At 33.1% G+C, this 22827-nt stretch overlaps 1 protein-coding gene across 4 annotated transcripts in view; it reads left to right on the top strand.

Moving 5' to 3' along the window:
• Positions 1-22827, top strand: part of STXBP5 (syntaxin binding protein 5) — a 191881-nt gene that overhangs the window by 28283 nt on the left and 140771 nt on the right. For all 4 annotated transcript variants that reach the window (XM_031937649.1, XM_031937648.1, XM_031937651.1 and 1 more), the window contains exons 3-4: positions 8257-8338; positions 10400-10500. In XM_031937649.1, coding sequence (XP_031793509.1) covers positions 8257-8338; positions 10400-10500 — 183 coding nt within the window. The remainder of the gene's footprint in view (positions 1-8256; positions 8339-10399; positions 10501-22827) is intronic.

Below are 22827 nucleotides of genomic sequence, written 5' to 3'. Positions count from 1 at the left end.
CCTATTGACTGGAAGAATGGTGGTGGCTCTTGACCAAAATGAAGAAGAAGAGTTGGGTTTGGGGGTAGAAAGGGCAAAATGAGATCTGAGAAATTTATTGCAACCCATCCATACTTGCTAATGCTGTGTGACTCTCACAAATTTTACCCACTAGCTAGTTATTGTCTAGAAGCACACAGTCTATCTTTTGAGAAGTTCATATTGTAATTCTCTGCTGATCCCTGCTATAAGGCAGCTATAGATGCCTTATAGATCTATGAGTGATTTAGTGATGAGATGGAGGGGATTTTACTTGAAAAGCTGCTGTAGGTCCATAGGTCATAGTTTATAATTAGCTTAGGGGCTATGAAGCTTAGAATAACTATACCAGACAGTGTAGGAAGAAGTGAGATGGGAAAATATTGAAGGTACTTCAAGATAAGCCATCTTAATTAGGTTTTAGCTGTTTCTCTTTTAGTGTAATGGGAAACTGAGGACTTTGCAAGAATAGTCATTTGATAATTCTGGAGGGAATCCCAAAACCTAAACCTCATCAATTCCAGACCCAGTTTCAATTATTAAGGCTCTGGGAAGGAGAACAAAAGATCTGCTCCTCTAGTAGAAGTATCTGATCTCCTGGACCTTTACTTAACTTCTTAGAAGAAGCTAATTAATTAATTAACTGGAAGACATTCTAAGGGATCTGTAAACTGGGTAATCTCTATTTGTTTAAGAAGCCTGAGGTAAATCAAGTCTCCTTGGTTATCCTAGTTTAATGGATTATTTACCCCTAAACACATCTCTTTGGAGGGGATTATATGGTTTCTTATAAAATCATTAACTAAGATAGAGATTTAGTTTATCTGGGGAAATGAAATAGGATATCCCATCTTCTAACATTCTGAGACCTAATGCTTAGAGTTTGGATTTTTCCAATATTTCATACCAAACAAAGGAGATGACAATTTTATTTTCCTTAAAACATCAATGAAAATCTTTGGAAATGGTATTATTTCAGATAGAATTCTTTAAAAAAAGAAAAAGTAATGAATTGCAATCTAGCCTAGCCTTCTCCTTCTTGTAAGGGTAAACAGTTGTAAGCCATTGCAAAACTGACCATCATAAAATTCAGGTCAAAATTTAACAAGTTCATGTTACTTCCAAGCATTATTCTTGGGGTCATGACTATATAACTCATTTCAATCTCTGTAGAAATTAACCTCTCTAGACTGGTTTGGAGAAGTTTGTTTCTTGCAAGATTCTAAGAATAAATACTTCTACTCTTCATTTGAGATGTCTCTGAGTATTGTAAATTGGATTTGGCATACCATACATCTTCATTGTAGATCAGGTCATCCCACACTTTAATGAGGAGAGCAAGGACAAAACTCATACTTCATGGGGGAGGGTCTGACTCCAACTAGGTCCTGTTTATTGAGTATACAAAGGTAGGATCCTACTTGGATAGATCCTAGCTGGAAGTAGTTTATGAGCAGATGCCTTGGGATACTAGGGATCAAATAATCAATACAATTTCTTGGCACTTGGAACTAAAGTAATAATTTCTATAGCCAAAGAAAAATAATGGTTGTGTTGGGAAGGCATATATAAAGTTAAAAAAGTAAGTGAAATGTCGTTAACATTTTTTTCTAGAAATTATTAATTTTGAGACTATGTTTGAAAACTATGCACTATTGAATTATTTAAGGTTTGATTAAAGGGAAATTTTACTAACAGTTCAGTCTATCCAGAAGTATATAACAAGCTGGATTTGGAGGTAAGAGGAGGTAAGAATTTCCTTCATTAAAATTCTCAAAGACTAGATTTTATGGGCTGTACTGAGAAGCTTGGTCTCTTTAGAGTAGGTAGTATCTGTGAGTGACATATTTAACTCATGTAGAGAAGAAATGGGGTGGTAAGGAGCTCTCCAATCGATTTGAATATATGAAATTTGAGTTTTTGAAGGTATTTAAGTGATACTTCCTTATAGACTGATCATGCCTACTAACTAGAACATTTTTTGGAGGACACAAGACAATTTACAGTTTTTTTTTTTTTTTTTTTTTTTTCAGTAATGATGACTTAGTCACTGCTTCTAAAATAATGGAGTGTAAATTAGATGGCAGGAAGTACTTTGAATATTGAATAGTGCATAGACTAAAGTAGGCCTACCACTGATTAGCTGATCCCTGGCAGTCTTGCTTGCCTTTCCCAAATTTATTATAGAATTATTATATATTATCTATATTATATAAAAACTATATATAGAAGTTTGACTATACTGTCACAGGGGAAATTTAAGTAATAAATAAAATGCGGTAATTTCTCTAAGCATATTATTTATTAGTAGAGGTATGCAGATCTATTAATAAAGGACTTGATGTTATGTCTCCATTTAGGGTTATGTCTCCATTTAGAATTGGCAATGGGTGTCTTTCTTCTGATTGGCCCGACATTACATTTTTGGGACTTCCCCTAGCGCAACCCCATCGGTGGATATTTTAATAAGGAGGTGGACTGAATTATCAGCTCTTCTTTATCTTTGGGAGGGGGAAAAATGTGTGTTATCACACCTCTTTTTGACTCCTAAGGAATGCAAGTTGCTAGCAGTCTTTTCCCCCCTTCCTTTCTCTTATACATCTTTCCACAGCTATAAGGCTGCACAAGAAAAATCAAATCAAAAAGGAAAAAAAATGAGAAAGAAAACAAAAAGCAAACAACCCTCCAAAAAGAGAGAAAATACTGTGTTGTGATCCACATTTAGTCCTCACAGTGTTCTCTCTGGGTACAGATGGCTCTCTCCATCACAGGATCATTGGAACTAGCCTGAATCATCTCATTGTGGAAAAAAGCTGCATTCATGAGAGTTGATCATCCTATATTGTGGTTGCCATGGACAATGATCTCCTGGTTCTACTCGCTTCACTTAGTTGCTAGCAGTCTTAGCTAGAAAAGCATAAGCCCACATTTTAATGAAGAGAGCAAGGAAAAAACTCGTGCTTCATGGGGGAGGATCTGACTCCAACTAGGTCCTGTTTATTGAGTACACAAAGGTAGGGTCCTACTTGGGTAGATCCTAGCTTGAACTAGTTTATGAGCAGATGTCTTGGGAGACTAGGGATCAAATTACTTCGGTTTTAGTGACTATCAGGCCTTTTTAAGAGTGAAGTTTTGACAAAAATAGGAGAAAAAAGATGAATTGCAAATTAATGATTGGCTATTAGTGTAATATTATTTTTCCTCAATACAATTTACTAGGACATAGTGCTAAAGTAATTTCTGTAGCCAAAGAAAAACATTTGAGAAATTTAAAATAATTTATTCATTTTAATTTGTGTTTGTAGATCATTTGTTTTTCAAAAAGTCTTACTTTTTGTTGGGGCATTTACTTTTGATTTTGTTTTATCGTTGTTTAGTTATTTCATTATGTCTGACTCTTTGTGACCCTATTTGTGGTTTTCTTGATAAAGATACTAGTGATTTGTCATTTTCTTTTCCAACTCATTTCACAGATGAGGAAACTTAGGCAAACAGGGTTAAGTGACTTATGCAGGGTTTACATACCTAGTAAATATCTCAGGTTGATTTTGACCTCAAAAAGATGAGTCTTCTTGAATTTTATCCATCTACTTGTCCTTTGATTTCTTTTCTCTCTTTTTTTTTTAGATTTTTAAAATAGTATTTTATTTCTCTAATTACATGCAAAGCTAGTTTTTAACATTGCAAAATTAGTTTTCAACAATACAAAACCTTGTATTCCAAAAATTTCTGCCTCTTTCCCCATTTCCCCCAAACAGCAAACAATCCAATATAGGTTATAAACACGTGTAATTCTTCTAAACATATTTCCACATTCATCATGTTGTGCAAAAAAAATCAGATCAAAAGAGGAAAAAATAGAAAGGAAAAAAAAAGTCAAACAACAACAAAAGATGAAAGTACTGTGCTTTGATCTACATTCAGTCTCCATAGTTCTCTTGCTGGATGTGGATGACTTTTTATATCACAAGTCTATTGAATGCCTTGAATCACTTCAATGTTGAAAAGAGCCAAGTCCATCACAGTTAATCATTACATAATCTTGTTGCTTGTACAATGTGATCTTGTTTCTACTCACTTCACTTAGTATCAGTTCATATAAGTTTCTCCAGATCTTTTTGAAATCATCCTGCTGACTGTTTCTTATAAAACCATGATCATTACATTCATATACCATAACTTATTCAGCCATTCCCCAGCTGATGGACATCCCTTCAGTTTCTAGTTCCTTGCCACTACAAAAAAAGCTGCTAAAATATTTTTGCGTTTGTGGACCATTTTTCTTCTTTCATGATCTTTTTGGGATACAGACCCAATAGAGACACTGCTGGATCAAAAGGTACGCAGTTTGATAGTTCCAGAATTGCTCTCCAGAATAACTGGATCATTTCACAATTCCATCAACAATACATTAGTGTTCCAATTTTCCTATATCCTCTCTAACATTTATCATTATCTTTTCCTGTCATCTTAGCCAATTTGACAGAGACTGAAGTGGCACCTCAGAGTTGATTTAATTTGTATTTCTCTAATCAATAGAGATTTAGTGCATTTTTCATGTGACTAGAAATAGCTTTAATTTCTTCATCTGAAAATTGTGTGTTCATATCCTTTGACCATTTATCAATTGGGTAATGACTTGTATTCTTATAGAGTCAGTTCTCTATATATTTTAGAAATGAGGCCTTTATCAGAAATATTGAATGTAAAATTTTTCCCTCAGCTTTCTCCTTCCCTTATAATCTTGATTGCATTGGTTTTGTTTGTGTAAAACCCTTTTAATTTAATGTATTCAGAATTATCCACTTTGCAATTAATAATGTTCTCTAGCTCTTTTTTGGCCACAGATTCCTCCTCTACAGATATGAGAGGTAGATTGTTTCGTTCTCCTAATTTGCTTATAGTATCACTCTTTTTGTCTAAATCAGGAACCCATTTTGACCTTATCTTGGTATATATTGTTGAATGTTGATCAGTGTTTAGTTTCTGCCATACTATTTTCCAGTTTTCCCAGCAATTTTTGTCAATAGTGAGTTGTCATCCCAAAAGCTGGAGTCTTTGGATATATCAAATACTAGATTATTGTAGTCTGTAGAGGGCTGAAACTCTGAATCAGACAAGAGAACACTTAAGGCTATCCATTTGATGTGAGATAAAGGCTCTATTAGCATATATTTGAATAGTGGCTCTCCTCACCATTAATGCTTGCTGAATATTTGGTAGTGAGATAATCATAGGCAAGGATTGGAGGGGGAGGGAGAGAGTCAGAAGCACTAGGCAGCAGGAGGAGGAGGAGAAACAGACATCAAAACACTCCTCTAAAAACAAAAGAAAGGGGGAGCCACAGCTAACTCTAGAAAACTTATAAATTTAGCTCTTTATGCAATTAATTTTTTGATTTTTGATAAAAATGCACTGGTTCCGGCAGACAGGTTTTATAACCCACCGGAAGGGCAGTGTCCAGTGTGAGCACCTCCACTATCTTTAGATAATCACCAGGTAATATGGAGAGATCCAGAAAGTAGTGAATGAAAGGGACCAGATAGGTTAACTGCTTGGGGGAGCGGGTTTGCTTGTATCTCTACAGATGGAGAAGGAATCAGATGGGTGGCAATGAGCCATATTTGCTTTGTCCATCAGAGAGAGGTGGAGCAGACCCTTGAAACAAAGGAGAAGACCCCCAAAAAATATTGGGTGGTTCCATTGCTGATTGTGCCTAGCACACTGAAAAGCATGGCAGTTATGACAATTGACTCATGGACATCAAAAATTGTTAATGAGCCTGATGCAGCTCTTCAAAACCCTCAGGAATCATTGGAATCCCTGAGACATGAAAAGATTGTTGTAGGACTTGAAAACACTCAGGAATCATTGGAATCCCTGAGATGCGATGAGACTGTTGCAGTCCTTCAAAATCTGCAGGAATCATTGGATTCCCTAGTACATAATAAGACTGTTGCAGGACTTCAAAAATTTGGATTTCCTGACACGTGAAATAATGGACAATAGATTGGTTTTGGTATCTCTTGGCTGCTGAAGGAGACGTATATGTGATTGTTATTTACATACCCTCCTTCTAGGACTTCTGGAAATCTTTTACAGTACCATGTTGATTCATATTGTTTGTTATATCACTACTTGCATGTATAATTCATGTTTGTTACACCACATTGAGCCTGCACCGGCTGTGGGGAGAGTCATCACTACTAGCCTGTGCTCTATTACTGTGTGCTTGTGTAATTCCTCCCATGCTTATGGATTTGTGTATACCTGTTTCTAGTAAGATCCTTCAGGCCAGAAACTCGCTAACAATATCTGGCTTGACTCCCCACTTCCCTTTGCTGTTTTTCATCTCCCTTCCTGAGGAAGTCAGGGAGGGCATGACCACCTGTGTTTAAAACAAAAGAAAGTGGGAGATGTAGAGGGCTAAAACTGTGAATCAAATAAGAGAGTACTTAAGGCTCCCTGTCTGATGTGAGACAATGGCTCTCCTCACCGTTGGTGCTTGCTGAATATTTAGTAAGGAGATAATCATAGGCAAGGATTGGAGGGTAGAGGGAGAGGGCCAGAAGCACTTGGCGGCAGGAGGATTTTTCATGGAAATTCAAAGGCAGATTGCCTTTTAACCATGTTGGTCAAATACTCCTTTATTTTAGACAACCCAAGAATCTCATTCTAAATAACATCAGGTTGCTCAGAGCTTTACGTTTACAATTTGGAATAACAAGAGAGGAAGCTAGGAGCATAGTAAAAGCCTGTATGACTTGCCTTCCTTTCCACGCTCTTACACTACCTCCAGGGAAGAACCCTCATGGTTTGAGACCCAATGAAATTTGGCAAATGGATGTGACCCATTATAAGTCTTTTGGTCGTTTGTCTTTTATCCATGGTGTGGTAAACACTTTTTCAGGATTTACTTTTGCAATACCAGCAGCAAAAGAGACAGCCTGAGTGGTCACTGAATTCCTTATACAAGAATTTGCAATTATGGGGGTGTGCCACAAGCAATAAAAACAGATAATGGACCTGCATATACTTTTAAACATTTTGCACACTTCTGTGCACAGTATAAGATTTTACACACCATTGGCATACTTTTTAATCCTCAAGGTCAGACAATAGTAGGAACATGAATTGTACATGCAAGTCGTAATAAAACAAACAATATGAATCAATATGGTTTTGTAAAAGTAGTCATTGACTATTATGTTTTGTGAACCTAATACTGATTTACTACTCCATTTCTTAGTCAATTCCAAATGATTTTGATGACTGCTGGTTTATAATATAGTTTTTGTTTGGCACAGCTAGAACACATTTATTTGCATTTTTTTTCATTAATTTCCTTGAAATTCTTTTCCTTTTGAAAATTCTTGACCTTTTGTTCTTCCAGATGAATTTTGTTGTTATTTTTTTCTTGCTCTATAAAAATAATTTCTTGGCAGTTTGGTTGGTACAGCACTGAATAAGTAGATTAGATAGAATTTTCATTTTTATTATATTAACTTTGCCTACCCATGAGCACTTCAGTTTCTTCCAGTTATTTAGATCTAACTTTATGTGTGTGAAAAGTGTTTTGTAATTGTGTTCATATAGTTCCTGGCATTGTCTTGGCTGTTAGATTTCCAAATATTTTTTATATTATCTATAGTTATTTTAAATGGAATTTCTCTTTGTATCTCTTCCTACTGGGCTTTATTAGTAACATGTAGAAATTCCAATGATTTATGTGGATTTATGTTATATACTGCAACTATGTTAAAGTTGTTAAGTGTTTCTAGTAGTTTTTTAGTTGATTCTCTAGGATTCTCTAAGTATACCATTATTTGCAAAGAGTGATAATTTTATTTCCTCACTACTTACTCTAATTCCTTCAATTTCTTTTTCTTTTCATTGCTAAAGCTAAAATTTCTAGTATAATATTGAATAGTAGTGGTGATAGTGGACTACCTTATTTCAACTCTGATCTTATTAGGATTGCTTATAACTTATCCCCATTACATATAATGCTTGCTGTTGGTTTTAGATCTACTTATAATTTTAAGAAAAATTCCATTTATTCTTATGGTCTCAATCAGTAATTTTTGTCCTTAGATTTCTTAACAACAGAGAATATATAATAATAATTTAATTAGACTGTTTATTGCATAAATATGTAACTGAAGTATGTATCTCAAGCTGTTTTTCATATCTTTTGTCATCTTCTTGACAAAAACTCCTTAATAGAGTTAATCAAAGCTTTGGTCGTCCAGGAGTAGAATGTTATTGCCAGCATGATAGTGGTGCAGCAGTAATCCAGCTCCAGTTCCTGATTAATGAGGTTAGTGAATTACTTTAATCTCTCTTAGTTGTATGAGAATCATTGATACATCATATTTTTCTTCTGGTTTCTAGATTGTGGAGAGTAACCAAAAATGTATTTGCAAATCATTTCTCAGTCATAGGATGAGAGACTAAGAGGTGGAAAGGAAAATTAGACATTATCTGGTCCAACCCCTACAGTTTGCTGTGGTCCAGGGAGCTTGTGACTTGCTCAAGATTACACAGGTAGTAAGGGGGCATAGTTGGGATTCAAGCCCAAGCTCTCCGATTTCAAATCCAATGCCTCTTTCCATTTTACAATGCTTTGTGAAAATGAACTTAGTTACAGTAAAAATGAAATTTAATGAATGTTAGTTATCCAAGCTTCATATACTTTAATAAATTCCTTCAATGTATAGGCAGATATGGAATAGAAAATTTGATGAATATTTTTCACTGAAATATTGATGATTTTGAAAATGTGGTCAACTTGTAAATTAAAAAATTAAAGGTATTCTGCATGCAGTGGAGTTGTGGTTTTGCTATTATCTCCCAGTATGAACTTCACTAAATTAGTTAACATGTTTGGCTCTTGGTTTCTCATCTACTAAATGAGAACATTGGGAAGAACCCATAATAGTAACAGTAACTGACATTTACATAGCTAATTAAAGTTTGCAGAATGCTTTGCATATATTGTAGCATTTGATATTAATAATAATCCTATGGGAAAAGTTAAAAGTATTATCACCATCTTACAAATGAAGCTGAAATTCAGAAGTAACTGATTATTATAGTTAATAGATATTAAAAGTTAAGAATTTAAATCTTATTCTTTCTTGACTACAGGTTTACTACTGATACTCCCTGTATCATGTCTCTTAGATCTCTAACCTCCTATTTAACGCCAACATTCTATGAATCTTTATGTCTTGAAATGTATAACATGTAAACAATAAAAGACAGTATTAAAATATTTTTGAAATAGGATTTTGGAAAGTAAGTAAAATGTAGCAGTTTATAAGAATTCAGATAAGTAGGGAAAAATGCAATAATTGCTTAATAAAAGAAGGATTAACATTTACATATCTTCAATGTCTCTGTCTTTGTTGGAAAGATGTAGTGATACTTTGGAAGAAAAGTTGAAGAGAGAAGTGGAGGAAAAATTCCTTGAATAGTCCAGGGATTTCAGACCCTTGAAAAATAACAGTGGCAAATAGATCTAAAAATAGAAGTGGAAGTATGGCCAGTGGGGAGAGTGCTGGACCTAGAATCATGAAGGTCTGAGTTCAAAGGCATAAAGTCTAAGATAGCTCAGTGACCTTGAGCAATTGACTTAAACTGTTACTTCAGTTTTCTCATATGCACTATCACTTATAGATCATAAAGACAGGCAAAACATATAGGTGGTAGAAAGTATCAGTTTGGAATTGAATTAGTTTTCTGATTTATATAGGCTGAGTAACTCATGGTAATATTTTAAAGATTCAGGGTGGTTAAATGTTAATAATGCTAGTTCTTAATGTTCAGTGCTTCAAGTAAAAATTAATTGAAATTACCTTTAGTTACTTGATCTTTCTTGTTCTATTTTCTTTTGGCCTACTTGTTATAGTAATTGCTTTACATTAGTTAAACTTTATATAAAATTATTATATTTTGTGTCTCTTCCTATTTTCACAATTACTGCTTTGAAGTAAAGGTTTGTATTCTTCCAACTGCTACTTTAATGAAATTACTTTATTGCTACTATTTTCTGCTATGCTATCCAGAGTATTTAATTTGCCCACAGTGATCAATTTATTGTTATTCTGACTTCTAGTTATATGTGTTTGTATATCTAGTAGAACATCTATGATTTTTAACTGGAGTTCTAGTGTTAAGGAATTTCGTTTTAAGTACCTAAAAATTGAGTGCATGTAAATTGTACTTGTCTTACATTTTGATTAGAGAAAGGCTAAACGAAATTTCTTAGAAATGGCTCCAGAAAAGGAGTTTGAACTACAAAAGAAATTTTTGATAGATGCTTAATAATGCTTAATATTTATATATGGTATGTAATATAATTGACATTATATTAAAGGGAGCTCTTGTGAGTGCCTTGGCTGATGATACTTTACATTTGTGGAATTTACGTCAGAAGAGACCGGCCATACTGCATTCACTGAAATTTAGCAGAGAAAGGTAAGAATTATATCAGTTGCATGATATAGAAAATCTTTGTTATTTTAATCTCTCATTTATTTTCCTTCTCTTTAAAAAAATAATACCAACATATTATATGTTATCACTTATAATTCTTATACCCTGAAAGTCTGGTAAAGCTAGAATGCTTAAAACTTTCTTAAGAGATGGGGCACAAAGAATTTAAATGACTTATCTAAGGTCAAACAACAAATCAGTGAAAGAAGATGAGAGCACTAATTCTCATGCTGAAAATAGGGCACTTTGGACAATACCATATTTGTTTCATAACTGCTCTAAAAAGCTTAAGGATACCATTTTAAATAAAGTTTACTAGGCAGGTGCTGGCCTCTGGTTTTATTTGTTGTGATAGAGTGAATGTGTGTTTTTTTTAATTTTGATTATTCTGTAGTTTTGATATAATATTTTAAAAATCACCTTGGTTTTTATTTTAAAATATTTTGTTAAATGTATTACCATATAGTTTATAATCTTATGTGTTTTATCATATATTGAAAAATGTTAGTCTTAAGAAATCCATAACAGACAAAAGATAAAGAACACAGGATTTAGTCTACCATCCTCATTTTGTTTATGAAGAAACTGAAACTTGGAGTAATGTGACTGTTCAGATTCCCTTAGGGAATAAGTAACAGTAAATATCTAAATATCGCTCCACATTCAATGTTCTTTTTGGTCCCCAATACTAAGTAATTACCTTCTGATTGCTCTTCCTTCCTATATTAATTCATCTAAAGAATCACATAATCTGGTGTTTCAGAGTCATGTTAATCTGGATTTATATAAGTATTTATTGAGACTACACAACTCCAAAAAATATAGATCACCTGTATACGTATAGTCTAAACCTTTCTTAGTATTTGAATATAGATGTTATAAATATGAAGTCATATTTTACTCTTCCAATCCTCACAGTACTCTAAGACATCAATTTTTCCTTATAATTCCCTCAGATGTTATTCAGCCATCTTTCCTACACATCCTGGCTTAGATGATTATTACAGTTTGTTTAGCTTTGCATATACAGTCAGAGTCAAAACTCTGTCATTTTCTTACCTTAGCTTTGGTACATTTTTAAGTCAGAGTGTGGGTTTAAGTCATATCTTGAGTTATGCTGACTCTTGGAATTATTTCTTTATTAGTATCCTTTATGCAGATATTTGGTATAATTTTAGTCAGTTTCAATGAAAAGAGCCATATTTATCTTCTATTCTTTTTGTCCTTACAAACTAAAGATGACATTAAAAAAAACTTGTTTAGCATGACACTGGATAGATTCCATTTATGTAGAAAAGAATTTCTTCTGAATTTAGATGAGCTTTATGCCTGTACTGTTCTTATATTAGTCTTGATTAGGGATGGCCTTTTACATGTTTACATTTCTTTATTATTATTACCAGGCCTCAATTATTTCTTGTAAATAGTTATATTCTTAAAATTTTGTCTTAAAATCAGAATTGGAAATAACCACAATTAGCTCATTTTTACTAAAAGACTAAATCAGATATATTGTAGAATTTCCATTTTACTGAGTGCCTTTCACAGTAGAAATGCAGATGTATGGAACATAATGTACAAGAGAATTACCATTAAAAATGAACAATGGCCAAATATCTTTTTTTTTTTTTTTTTTTTTTTTTTTTTTTTTACTTTTATGTCACTGGGAATATTTTCACAGACAGAACAATATCACTTATTCTTCGATTTTTAGTTATAGAAAAATGGACTCAGAAAATGATCAAGTTTAAATCATCAAGGTTTTATAGAGTCCTTAATGTATGCCTGGCATTATGCTAAGTGCTGGGGATGCAAAGAGAGGCAGAAGCAAACAGGAGGTAACATTTAAATATTATGTAGCTATTTACTGAGTAAATGAAAAGGTAAACCTTAGAGGAGAAGGCATTTGGGATGGTAAGGAGAGGGAGAGATAATGGGAATTCCCTCTTGTTGAAGATGATACTTGAGCTGAGTCTTTAAGGACGCTAATGATCCTAAGAAGTAGATAAGGATGGAAAGTATTCCAGGCATAGAAGACAGCTAATGTAACGTTCCAGAAATGGGAGATGGAGTGTTATGTGGGAAGAACAGAAAGTAGGCAATTAATACTGGATTGTAGAATGCATGGAGGAGAATCAAGTATAAGAAGACTGGAAAGTGATGGAGAGTCCAGGTTGTCAGCAGCTTTAAAAACCAAAGATAGCATTCTATATTTTATCTTGGAGGTAATGTATGGAGTGTACTATTGCTTCTAGGGATTTTGAGTTAAAGGCCAATTGATGGCAGTTGTTCAGCAATTGGTGTGCCCTGAATGATATCTGCAGAACTAGTGGGTGGAAGCAGAGATGATAGTCTTGGGGACACTGTTCTTTCCAAGTCTCATGGTTTCAAAGCCTTGGGGCTACTTCTCTTTTGAGATAAAGTGGTGATTGAGAAAGTAGTTGTGGTCTGACTTGTCTGGCAAATGTTTCCTCTTTTATCTCCTTCAGGATAATCCATTATTTCAGCTAGGCTCAACTGTTTGTCCCATAAACTAGATTTATAAATGAATTTTATATAACATTCAAATTATTATTTTCAATATTTACATAAACTTAAAAGAGGAAAAAGAAAGATTCATATTCTTTCTATTACAGAAGAGACAAATCAAAAAATTTATATACCAAAAATATTTCTAAATGCCACTATTATGAATATTGACATAAAAATTTAAATGAAACATTAGCAAAGAGGCTACCACAACATGTCAAAAGATTATGTACTATAGCCATGTTGTATTAATTTTAGGCATGTAGTGGGTTCATTTTAGGACAATTATAAACATACTATATTATATTAATAACATCACATGATTATGTCAATTGATGGAGAAAAAGCATTTGTCAATATTCAATACTCATTTCTTTAACAAAAATGGAAAGCTTGGGAAGAAACAGAATTTTCCTTAATGTGATAATTAATATCTCTAGAAATAAGAGCCAGCATTATATGCATCGTGGACAAAGGAGGATATTTCTAATAAGATCAAATGTAAAGAAAGGATGTCTATTATCACCACAATTATTTTATGTATCAATTGAAATACGAGTTATATAAGACAAGAAAAATAAACCTAGAGTACATATAGACAGACATAAAGTCATCATTTTAAAAAATTAATTGAAATATAAAAGTTGAAAGATATTAAAGTAAATCCACATAAATAATTAGCATTTCTATATGATATCAAGCAGAAAAAGATAAATATATTTCATTTGAAGTAACTGCAGATTTTACCTACCAGTGCGCGTGCGCATGCACACACACACACACACACACAATTATGATGACAAATGTAAAATACTCTTTGCAGAAAGACAGATTTAAACAAGTAGAAAAATGTTAATTTTGTTCATGAGTAGGTTGAATTAAAATTGCAATACTACATAAGTAAATTTACTTATTCATTGTTATTTCAAGCTACCAAAAGATTAATTACATAGTTAGAAAAGATTGTTGGTAGTTATCCTTTATACTCAAAGAATATCAAAATGGCATCACTACATTGGGGTCACTGTATATTATATCTGACTCGATCTGATCAGACCAAGATGAGCTTGGAGGCCTCTATCATAGGTTGGGTACAAATAGCCCTGTGAATATTTGGAATGGAGATGTCTCTAAATATACACATCTCACATTTCTTTTGAGTTTATGGATACACGCTATCAATTGCTCTGCAATTTTGCTTTGCTCATAGAGTACAGCACCTTCTTTGATACTGGCATTCCTTGCTGGACTTAATAATTATTTGGAAGCTATGCAAGCATGCCATCATGGAACTAGTATGCAATACTAATGAGCTCCAGGCAAACAAATTTTGCCTTGGTCTTCCACAAGCCCTTACAATTGGCAGTATTCAAAGACATTGTTCAGATAAATTAATATTATGTATAGATCTTTGTTTTATTTCCAGCATTTCTCCTGTAGTTGATGGGCAGCAAATGCTGCTGCAAATAAAAACTGCCTCAAATAAAAACTGACTAGAGAGGTATTGAGCAAATTAGTTTGAGGTGTATAGTCAATGGCTTCAGCATTAGTTAATGATGATATGTTTGAGAACATTATGGAAGTGTTCAGCCTATCTCTCCAGGATCATATCCTTATCACTGGTTCCATCAGCATTGAATTGTTGAGGTCCACCACAGAACTTTGCTTTATGAATAACTTTCAGAGCATCATAGATGCACGTTATATTATTAATATCAATGTAAAACTGAATTTTCATCTTCCTTCTTACTGAGCCAAGAATTTTGCATTATTCTTAACCTTTGTTTATACTTTTGATGGAGTTGAATACTTCCTGCTGACAACTCTGTGGAATTCTCATTTTTCATTTAGTATCTCTGAATTTCCTCATTATTTTCATTAAATCAATCCTATATTTGTGAGTGTTGTGAGCCAGATGAGCAGGTGTGATGCTGTATACCAAATTTCTGAAAGCTACCTACTCTTTTTCTGTTCTACTGTTGCCAGCCATATATTAGCTTAGTTTTTCTTCAAAGTCAGTGATAAGTAATTCCTTCATGGAGAAGCGCTCAGCAAATTAGAGCGTTTCTTGTATCATTTTGCTCTGGAACTATCACTTTTTTTTTTTAATGTGAATTTTTAGTTTAGAAAAAATAAGTCTATGAATAATTAGAAGAGCACTCTGTGTCACAGTTGTCTTCACCACTCTTACAACCTGTCAGTCCCTCCTCTATCCAACGACATAGTCTATTAAATGCCAGTGTTTACTGATAGGGGGGGTATCCATAAAGTTTTATTACATTAAGGTAAACAGAAGACAGTGTTGTTGATGAGAAATTCAAGAAGTACACAAATCTTCCTTATTAGTGGTCTTTGCTATTGCTGTTTCTGACTATTCCTCCCAAAGATTACCTGCTATGTCCAATAGTCTGTTTCTAATGTGGCAGTAAAGTCACCCAGAATTACAAGCTTGTCTTCTTTTGGCACATTGATAATGAGGATCTCTATGTCTTCATAAAATTTTTCTTTGACCTCATCAGGATTCATCATGGTGGGGGGGATGCCCATGGATGATGGTGGTATTGTGAAGAATCTGTTGTTTACTTCTTGAACACATCCAGTCTTTTTGGCATAGATTTGAGTGTAAAACCTGTATCATCTTCATGATGCTCCTTATCATGGTGACTACTCCAGAAAAACTTGTGTATGCAGCTCTAACTTGAATAAAATGGCCTTCATTTGCCAGCCTTGTTTCATTCAGGGCTATTTGGATATGATACCTGTTGAGTTCTATAACAACAGGAGCTGTTCATCTTTCAGGTCTATGAGATTTTGTGTTGTCCATAATTGTGCACACATTCCATGTGCCAATGTTGAGTGGAATCATCTTTACAAAAGCTTTTGTACATTTTTGTATTTGTGTATTTCAAGCACAGAATGGGCTCTGTCTGCTATAGTAAAGCAGGACAAGGGTAGGTTAGGAGGCCCTGTGCCGCAGTCTGCCTCTATATAGGGTTGTGACTATAGTTCCCAGTGTAGCTGCACCTACTGTTTTAATCACTTGCTTGCCATCACAAGACTTCGGTAAAAATAATAAAATGGTATGGGTGGATGTCTTTTGATTGGTGCATGAAATGGATTTAAGTGAGGCAGAGTTGTCTTGTTGGCCTCTCTTTGAGAGGCATCAGAGTTGAGTGGCAAGACAAAATTCAATATGACTGGCGATGGCTTGGCATGTAGTGGATAACTGGCATTTTTGATATTTAGCTAAACTCTAAGCACTCCATGTGCCTTCATGGCCCATTGGAACAAACTTCACATCTGCCTATTCCATTGGGAAAAGTCTTCATGTGCTAGGGGTACATACTCTTTAACTCACTGATGGGTTTGAGGCTTGTCAGTGCCTGCTGAAATAGTTTTACTTGGGTGTGGCCATTGCCACATGCCAAACTACTTTGAGTGACAGGTGGGAATTGGGTGGCAGGTGGACATCAAAAGTGAATGAGCAGCCCTGAAAAGGACTCAGCAAGTCCTCATTCCAGAGGTACCAGTCCTCTTTGAACAACTGTTCACCCCAAAGATAGTAATAATTAATCTGGAGCAATAAAAGGTCAAGAATCTTAAGAGTAATGAGGAGTAAAGGAAGAGGGCCCAGCAGTACTAGATTTTAATCTATTCTATAAACTGAAAATAAAAAAATGAGTACTGGTTAAAAAAAAAAAAAGGAAGGTAGATCAGTAAAACAGAAGCATCATATTGAAGTAAAAGCTCCAGTTGACATTATAAACATAGGAGCCAAAATTACCTTTAGATCTTTTTGGAAAAGCAGTTTATTATAAGATGAAGGATAGAGAAAATCACAGAAGATAAAGTGGATAATTTTGATGAAAAAATATCTATATGTAAATATGTGCATAGATATATGTATGTGTACATCTTCATATAATAAACACAGATTGAAGAAATGGAACACAAACATTTATAATTAGAAGGGAAATAATTGAAGAAATTTTTTGCAACAAGTTTTTCTGATAAAAGTCTAGTTTTCAATGGATTCAAATATATATGAATAAGAGCCATTTCTTAATTAATAGTCAAAAGATAAGACTTTTCAAAGGAAGAAACCCAAGCTATATCAAAAGAAATATTAAAGTCACTAATAGAGAAAAACAAATTAAAGCATCTCTAAAGCTCTTAAATCCTTAGATTAACAAAAATCACCAAAAAAAATGAAAATAAAAATATTTGAAGGATTTTGGGAAAACTGGCATGCTAATATGCTATTGCTGGAATTGTGCATTGATCTAAACCTTTTGAAAATCAATATGGTGATATGTGTACCACTCTTTCATGTAACAGTATTACTACTAACCTATACCCTAAAAAGATCAAAAGAAAAAGAAGAAAAAGATTCATGTATACAAAAAATAGTTAAAGCAGTACTTTTTTTGTAGTGATAAAGAAGTAGAAACTGAAATATCAACTAATGATTGAACAAATTATGGTATATGAATGTAATAGAATAGTATTGTGTAATAGAAATATTCAAAGAGACTTTCTAAGAAAAATTATATGAACTGAATCAGAGTTGTACTACTTCTGTTCTCATTTAGGGTATGATATGATAAATCCTATCCTTTGAAATGTTACATTTTGTGAATTTATTACATGCTTAAAAAGACAAGCAGACTCTTAAGTAATAGAGATGTCACATAGATTTTTTTCTGTTTGTACTCATTTGTTTGGTGTTGCCTATCTTTGGAATAAAAAAGAATAAAATAAGCAGCAATTTATATTTCATCCTAAAGGCAAAATAAAGTGCTGTTTGAGTTTTTCAGGAGGGAAATGATATCACCAGACCTTTGCTTAAGGAAAATCATTTTGGCAACTCTATGTATAGGATAGATTGAAATGGGGAAAAGCTTAAGCAAGGGAGACCCTTTAGTAAGGCATTGTTTTAGTTCCAGCAAAAGGTGATTATACCTTGAATGAAAGAAGTTGACAACTGATTGGATATCTAGATAATATAATCAGTGCATTTATTAAGGGTCTGTTATGTGGCAGGCACTGTTTTAATTGGGGATACAAAGTTAAAAATTATATTATTTCTGCCTTTAAAGAGCATTCATGTTAGTAGGTCTCTTTTCTTTTAATTTTATACTCTTTCCACCATACTCCAATTGATTGTAGTTATGATACTATACTGTTTTAGTCTGATGTTTTGTGGGACATAAAAAAAAGAGCTGTCATTCATTTTTCTTTATTTTTTGGTGGTCTGGTTAGGTATGACAAGTACTACCTCATTTGTATTCTTTTGATTATTCTTATGCTTCTTGATATTAAAACACATGATAGCACCTTATATTACTTACTAGCTTAGGATCTTGGCCCTATATTATGACATTATCTCTTGGAAAGCCTTCATTATCTTTAATACTGATTATATTACTAATTAATACCCCCTCAGTTTTAGCAGAATAATAAAATACTGAAAAAGACTACTCTTATTAAATAATAATAGCATAGCAACTAGTCATCATTATTAGCATCATAAACATTATTTAGGTTGTAATTAACGAAAAAAGGATATCTTTTGTGATGAAATCACTAGTAGAAAAAAAAAGTTTGATATTTATTCACTGGGGATTGTATACAAGTGGTAGCACTTGTATAACATTTAATTTAATATTATGTAAATTTAGATTCTGCAATTCTGCTTAACATTGGGATGTGAATATTTTATATATATATATATGTGTGTGTATGTGTGTGTGTGTATAACAAATTTAAATATATAATTTTCTTGGATGTAGTTATGGTCCTGGCATTTTAAACGAGGTGTTAAAAATATTACTTTACTAATGCAGTGAAGTCATACTGAATTTACTTTGTTTTGCTCACACAGGCCAAAAATAACAAGATATCTGCATTTTCACTTCCCCCCCCCCTAAACCTTTCCTTTGGGGGAAGATAATGTTACAGAATAATATAAATAGTGTCTTATCACTGTGGTCTTTCTTTGGCAACTCTTTGGAGATGTTTTTATGTTCATTGTTTAGTATCATCTCTAATTGATTTCTTAAAAATGTAATGAAATGGTATAGGATGATTTACTACTAAGTTGTCACACATCTTGTCCAATTTTTAGAAAATATAGCTTAATTGAGTTTAAATGTTAATTGTTAGTTTAAAATAGCTGGTTCTGATTTTATTAGTGTTCATATCTGAAGTGATAAAAGGCAGTATCCAAGTAGGATAGAGGTAGCCTTTAGAATGTGAGGGGGAGGAGATTTTGTTTTTCTTTGCTTTACTTAGATTTTAGCAAAGTAACTCGAAAGAGTTGTTAAAATGATTGAGAAACTGAACAGGGATTGTAAATGTGACCTCATTGATATGGAACTACTAGATGTCTTTACCAATGCAAGTCAACATCCTTACTGCAAATTATAGTTTTAGACAGTCATCTAGAGAATTGGAATGCTAAATAATTTGTTCAGTCACTGAGCTAGTTATCTATTGCAAGTCAGGCATGAATACTGAATAATTGACTCACTTTATTTTCAAATCATCATGTTCTTTGGGCTGATTTTTCTTCATAATTCTTCTTTTTTAATGTTAGACTGTTTGCTATGTTCACTGCATAGTTTTTTATTGCCTTTCAAATGACCATTACTTTTAATTCTTTAGAGATCTTTTCTAATTTGCATCTAGTTATACAGTATTAACTAAAGAATTGTGATATTAAAAATATGTGCCCTTTTTTCATGGAGGAAATAATAAAAAGTTATTAAAAAGGAAGAGATTAAAAGTTCTATATGATTTTGAAAATGCAACCCAGTCTGTTTTCTTATTCCTCCTCTTCTTTTTTGGTAGAGTGGTATTGTGAATTGAAAGCCAGGCTTACGAGCCTAGAATATATAGCCTTAACTCTGACATGTCAACTGTGTAAGCCTGCACAAATTAATTTACTTCCCTGTATCCTAGTAGTTCTATAAGACTAACTTGCAGAAAAATTCCCATTATGATATATTGTTTGTGGGAAGGGTGGCATGGAAGGAGAGTTTTGATACAAAAAAAAAATTTAATGAATGTTAAAAATTAAAGATTTAATTGGGAAATATCAGATTGCATTGATAAATGGGTTTTTTTTGTCTGAACTTGCTTACACCAATGAAATCACAGGTCCAATTCAATGAAATAGGGGATTTTCTTTTCTTTCTTTTTTTTTTTTTTTTTGATGAAAAGACCAAAGCTGAACGGAAAATTTGATCTTCAAATACAGAACTCAAGAGAAGCATAAGAAGGTAAAAAGGGAAGGAAAAAAAAAAAACTTTCTTAAAGGTTAAAATGTTTACATCTCTACTTGGGAAGATGATATGTGTAACTCTTGAGAACTGTTTTCTTTGTTATAGGTATACTTAGAGGGTGTAGGTAGGTATAAGTTGACTTTAATGTTATGATACAAAAAAGAAACTAGAGGTAGAAAAGGGATTGTAATGCAAGAAGAGGAAAAGGGAAATAAAATGGGATAAATTATATCACATGCAGAGACAAAAAAGATCTGTTCCAGTTGTAGGAAAGAAGGGAGGAGGATGAGCATTGTTTGTACCATAATCTCTTCAGATTTGTCTCAAAGCGGGAAAATTGTACACATTTGAGGAACTTTTCTCACCTTATAGGGAAATAAGAGGAAAAATGGGAAAGAAAAGGGGAGTTTCCTTAGAAGGAAGGGCAGAAGTAGAAGGGGAAAGGGATAAGAAAGGAGTGAGGGGCTGAAAAAAAGGAAGGGCAGATTGAGAAGTAGTGGTCAGAAGCAAAACACTGGGAAGGAGAAAAAGGGGGAAAGGAGAGACAAAAGTATAACTTGGGAAATCACAGGCCCAAATGGGGGAGGGGAGGAGAAGAAAAGAAATGTTCTCTAAGAGAAAATGTAAAATGTAAGACAATCCCTGTCCTTCATAAAACTTATATTTAATTGAGAGAGACATATCTTCAAGGTGAATTGTGACTTGATGAGCTGTATTTAGGGTCAAGGGCATTACACGAAGGTGTGTAGAGTCATGCCCTTTCTGGGAATGATAGGATTAATTTGATTTTTGTTGGGGATAGGGAATCTTTTCTGAGGTTCACAAAGGTACTTCTATTTTTTTTTTTCTTTTGATTCTTTACATGTGCAGAGGATACTTTTTCTGTTTAATCTTGATGGTCAGTAAGCCTATCCTTATTATTCTATAAAAAATAAATAAGCTGATTTTAGAAAGGCCTGGAAAGATTTACACATACTATGGAGCAAAACAAGTAGAACCAGGAATACATTGTACAGAATAACAACAAGATGGTGCTGCGTTCAATTATGAAAGACTTGGTTCTTCTCAGCAATTCAATGATCCAAGGCAATCACAATAAACTTTAGGATCTGCATCCAGAGAGAAAACTATTAAGACTGAATGTAAATCAGTATCTGCTATATTCACTTTTTTCCCTTTTTTTTTTCTGTTTTTTTCCTTCCCTTTCATGTATTTTCCTTTTTGTTCTGATTTTTCTCTCCCAACATGATTCATAAATGTGTATTTAAAAAATTAATGTACGTATATAACCAGAAAAAAATACAACAATATTAAAAAAAAAAAAAGTAGAGAGGATAAGCTATTAAATTAGAAACAATAAGTACAGTGGGAAAAAAAGCTGTATTTAGGGTTTAACCCTAGATCTACTACTTACTATTTACTTATGTGACTTTGAGAAAGTCATTTAATTACTCTGTTTTAAAAACTAAACAATATTCTTTTACAAATACCAAAATAAGATATTCAATAAACTTCTGGTTATTAATTTCAAACAGCCTAAAATTGAGTCTCTATTGTCAAAGTTATTCACTATTATTATGAAGGATTACCAATAAAGAAACAACCTAGATGGAAAAAAAAAGAGAATTATGGAGACTGAATGTAAATCAACATAGGCTATGTTTCACTTCCTTGCTTTTTCTCTTTTGCTCTGATTTTTCTCTCCCAGTATGAATATATAATGAAATAAAAACAAATGTATAACCCCCAAAAATGTTTTTACATGTAACCAGGGAAAATAGAAATTTAAAAATAAAAAAAATTTTTGAAAACAACCAAAAAAAATGTTTTTCCTTGTTTTTCTATATAACCAGGTAGTTTATAATCCCTTAGTCTTTTGTCTGGGATCTGAATTGAACTAAAATGGTGAAGGTTTACCAGCCAAGAATTAAGCTGGGATTCAAGGAATCCCAGAATGCTGGTTCAGAGGTGAGATAGAATGCTGGACATCTCCCTATGTTCAGATCTGACCTCAGATACTTTTAGTTGTGTGACCCCAAGCAAGTCACTTAACTGTATTTGCCTCAGTTTCCTCATTGGTAAGATGAACTGGAAAAGAAAATGGCAAACCATTCCTTTCTTTTGATATACCTGGGCTGTGAAACCATGGGTATTTAATGACTAAGAATTGATTTGGACTTTTTTTTCATCTGTGAGTTTCTAAGTGTCTCCACTTATTTTTCCACCTATGTTATACCTGTCCTTTGTTATCTAGTTTGGTGGAAATATATAGGCAGGTTCTTCCTCTCCTCCTATTTGTTTTCCATTTCATTTCATTCATTTAATTATTTAATATCAATATTAACAATAAATTTATTATTAGTATATGTTGTAATTATAATAACACATATTATTTTATATTTAAATGTAATATAATAATAAAATATTAATAATTAAATATCAAATGCATGCCAAATGCTAAAATACTGTTCTCAATGTGGGTATCCTATATAAA

This window comes from Sarcophilus harrisii, chromosome 4, assembly GCF_902635505.1.
Source record: "Sarcophilus harrisii chromosome 4, mSarHar1.11, whole genome shotgun sequence".
Taxonomy (NCBI): domain Eukaryota; kingdom Metazoa; phylum Chordata; class Mammalia; order Dasyuromorphia; family Dasyuridae; genus Sarcophilus; species Sarcophilus harrisii.
Note: the sequence above shows the minus strand (reverse complement) of the source record. Positions and strands in the feature narration are given on the sequence as shown.